Below are 2,631 nucleotides of genomic sequence, written 5' to 3' on the forward strand. Positions count from 1 at the left end.
CCCAAACAATTGCACATTCTCTAGCATTATATGTTATATGACTGAACAAATTTTTTCATTCATTTGTTCATAGGCATGATCAATCTGATTTTTTTTGCTATGAGTACTGGTAAAGCTTCTCTAAAATAATATATAAACATTATTTTGGGATATGTGGGTATGCCTGTGTTATTTATTATGGGATTTGTCATCCCATGATCTTCAAGAGGAGAGGCCAGAAAGCCCATGGTATATTCAGTTCAGACCTGAGTGAATAGGAGGCACTGGGAAAAGCCCAGTTCAAGCCACAGAATAAGGAGTACAGATGTCCAGGCCAGGAGATGGTGGACATCTGGACACAATGGAGCAAACTCACCCATCATCTGACTTTTCGTTTCACCTGAGCCTTATCCCCTTGGAGAATACCTAACCCCAGCCACGAGGACAGTCTTCTTTATTTAGTCTGCTAAGTCCAAAGTGCATCTCTTCTGGAAACACTACTCAGGTGGTTTGAATGAACAAGTATTTGAACACTTGGTCAGTTAGTGGCATTGTTTGAGGAAAATCATGGAAATTTTCAGGAGGTGTGGCCTTGCTGGAGGGAGCATGTCATTGGGTGGGCTTTGAGAGTTCATAACCTTGCCCCACTTCAAGTTTATCCCTATACTTCCTGCAAGTGTGTGAAGATATGAGCTCTCAGCTTTTTGCCCTGGCTACCTCCTGCCACCATGCCTTCCCACCAGGGTGGGCTCTTATCCCTCTGGAACCATAAGCCAAATAAACTCTTCCTTCTATAAGTTGTCTTGGTCATGGTGTTTTATCACAGCAACAGAAAAGTAATGCAACCACCTCAGACACACCAATATAGAATGTTTTATCATCTGAGTACAGTCATTTGATACATAAAATATCAACCATTCCATTCAGTGACAGAAACCCAGAATACAATCCCAACAATTACATAGCCTACACCAGACTAGGGTTTGATTGCCACAGGCTCATCTTTAACTAGTTCTCCAAGAATTGACTGAATTGTACAATATTAAATACTGACACAGGGAGCCTCATAGACAGGGAAACTCATTGACACTGATTCCTGAGGTGGAAGAGGCACAAGCACCAACAATTGCCAGAGAGTAGAGGTAAATTCAATTTATAGTTTCCCCAAATAGAGAAAGATTAACCATGAAAGAAGAGTTCATGGTTAACCCATGCCAGTAGAGTTCCAAGCCTCCTGGCATTCTGAAGACATCAGAAAACCAGTAGATACAGGATCCTAGAGACCTACAGATTGACATAGCCACAATGTGTGTGGTACAGAGCATCCTGTTTCCCCTGCCCAAGAGCCTAGATCATCACTCATTGAGACCTATAGCCCTGTGTCACCATAGGAAGTTCAGTAATGGGATTCCAGGCCCAGGCAAATGTATTTTATCCTCTAGAGTCTGCTGGGGATATCTGCTGTGAGGGCCTCAGAATCAGAATCAAGTCTTTTTCAAACATCTCTGATTCCATTAGACTCCTATCAACCTGGTACTGCAAACTCAGAGCTCAGTCCCTTGGAAGTAACTGTGACACTTGGTGAACACAAAAGAGCAAAAGGACTAAGACACACCTATAGTCCCAGCACTTGGGAGGCAGAGGTAGATCTTGTGCGTTCAAGGCCAACCTGGTCTACATAGCAAACTCCAGGCCAACTGGGGGTACAGGGACACCCTGTTTCAAAAAGACCAAAAAAAAGGGGAATAAGACACAACACAAAGCAAGTATGTTTAAGGCTTTATTAGAGATCAGACAGGACGGGCAGCTCCTACACTGGGGACCCACCTACACGGGAATGGGCCTGACGCTCAAAATAATATTGACTTTTAAGGTAATTCTAGGGAGTGTGAATTCAGGGCAGCTCCTCAAATCATAGGAAAGGACTCTGCAATTAGGTTTAGGGCACAGATAAGAGAAAGAAGGGACTTTTCTGAAAGAAAGTGGGGGGACGTAGATTACACAGGCTTGACTGAGGCAGGATCTGGGTAGGAGACAAGAAGCTAAAGCCTTGTGGAGAAGGGGGTGGAGAGGGCAGCCAGATGACTGCGGCAGCCGTGCAGAAGGCCAGTTGTACTCCAGGGCCTGGAGCAGCAGGCACACTCACTCCCTGTGAGTGCCAGCATGGCAGGGGCTTACTTGTTGCACCAGTGAGCCATCTTTGAAAATATAGGTGTTGGGAGGAAGCGGTTGGTCTTCATGTACGCAGAGATCTTCTTCAGGCCCTGTAAGTTGGGAAGGATAAAGCAGGACCTCAGGTCTGCAGCCCTTCTGGGCTGAGCAGTCCCACTCAGGAATAGCCTTTTACATTGGCTCAAGTGCTGGAGCACAGTGTAGCCTGCTTAGTGCCCAGCCCCAGTAAGAGAACACTTCAATTTCCCATCACAAAGGAGAAACTACATCTTGTGCAAGGTGCTTTATACACACTAGCAATTACAATAAAGACTCAGAAAATGCACTCAATAATTCTATAAGATCAGTCCCACCATGATCAGTTATCAGGAAGGAACCTGGGGTCCAGAGAAGTTAAGGAACTTCCTCCTGCTCACAGAACTAGTGAGTAAGACAGGGCTGGAGTCAGCCTGGCTCTGGGGCTTTCTCTCTCTCTCTCTC

The 2,631-nt window shown here is 45.2% G+C and overlaps 1 protein-coding gene across 1 annotated transcript in view; it reads right to left on the reverse strand.

Annotated features, from left to right (window-relative positions):
- Nucleotides 1–1,746: 1,746 nt before the first annotated feature.
- Nucleotides 1,747–2,631, reverse strand: part of LOC103747829 (glutathione S-transferase Mu 1) — a 5,744-nt gene continuing 4,859 nt past the window's right edge. The window contains exon 8 of the mRNA XM_008850377.3: nt 1,747–2,243. Coding sequence (XP_008848599.1) covers nt 2,154–2,243 — 90 coding nt within the window. The 3' untranslated portion in view covers nt 1,747–2,153. The remainder of the gene's footprint in view (nt 2,244–2,631) is intronic.

This window comes from Nannospalax galili, unplaced genomic scaffold (assembly GCF_000622305.1).
Source record: "Nannospalax galili isolate Female #2095 unplaced genomic scaffold, S.galili_v1.0 scaffold5, whole genome shotgun sequence".
In the NCBI taxonomy this organism is placed as follows: domain Eukaryota; kingdom Metazoa; phylum Chordata; class Mammalia; order Rodentia; family Spalacidae; genus Nannospalax; species Nannospalax galili.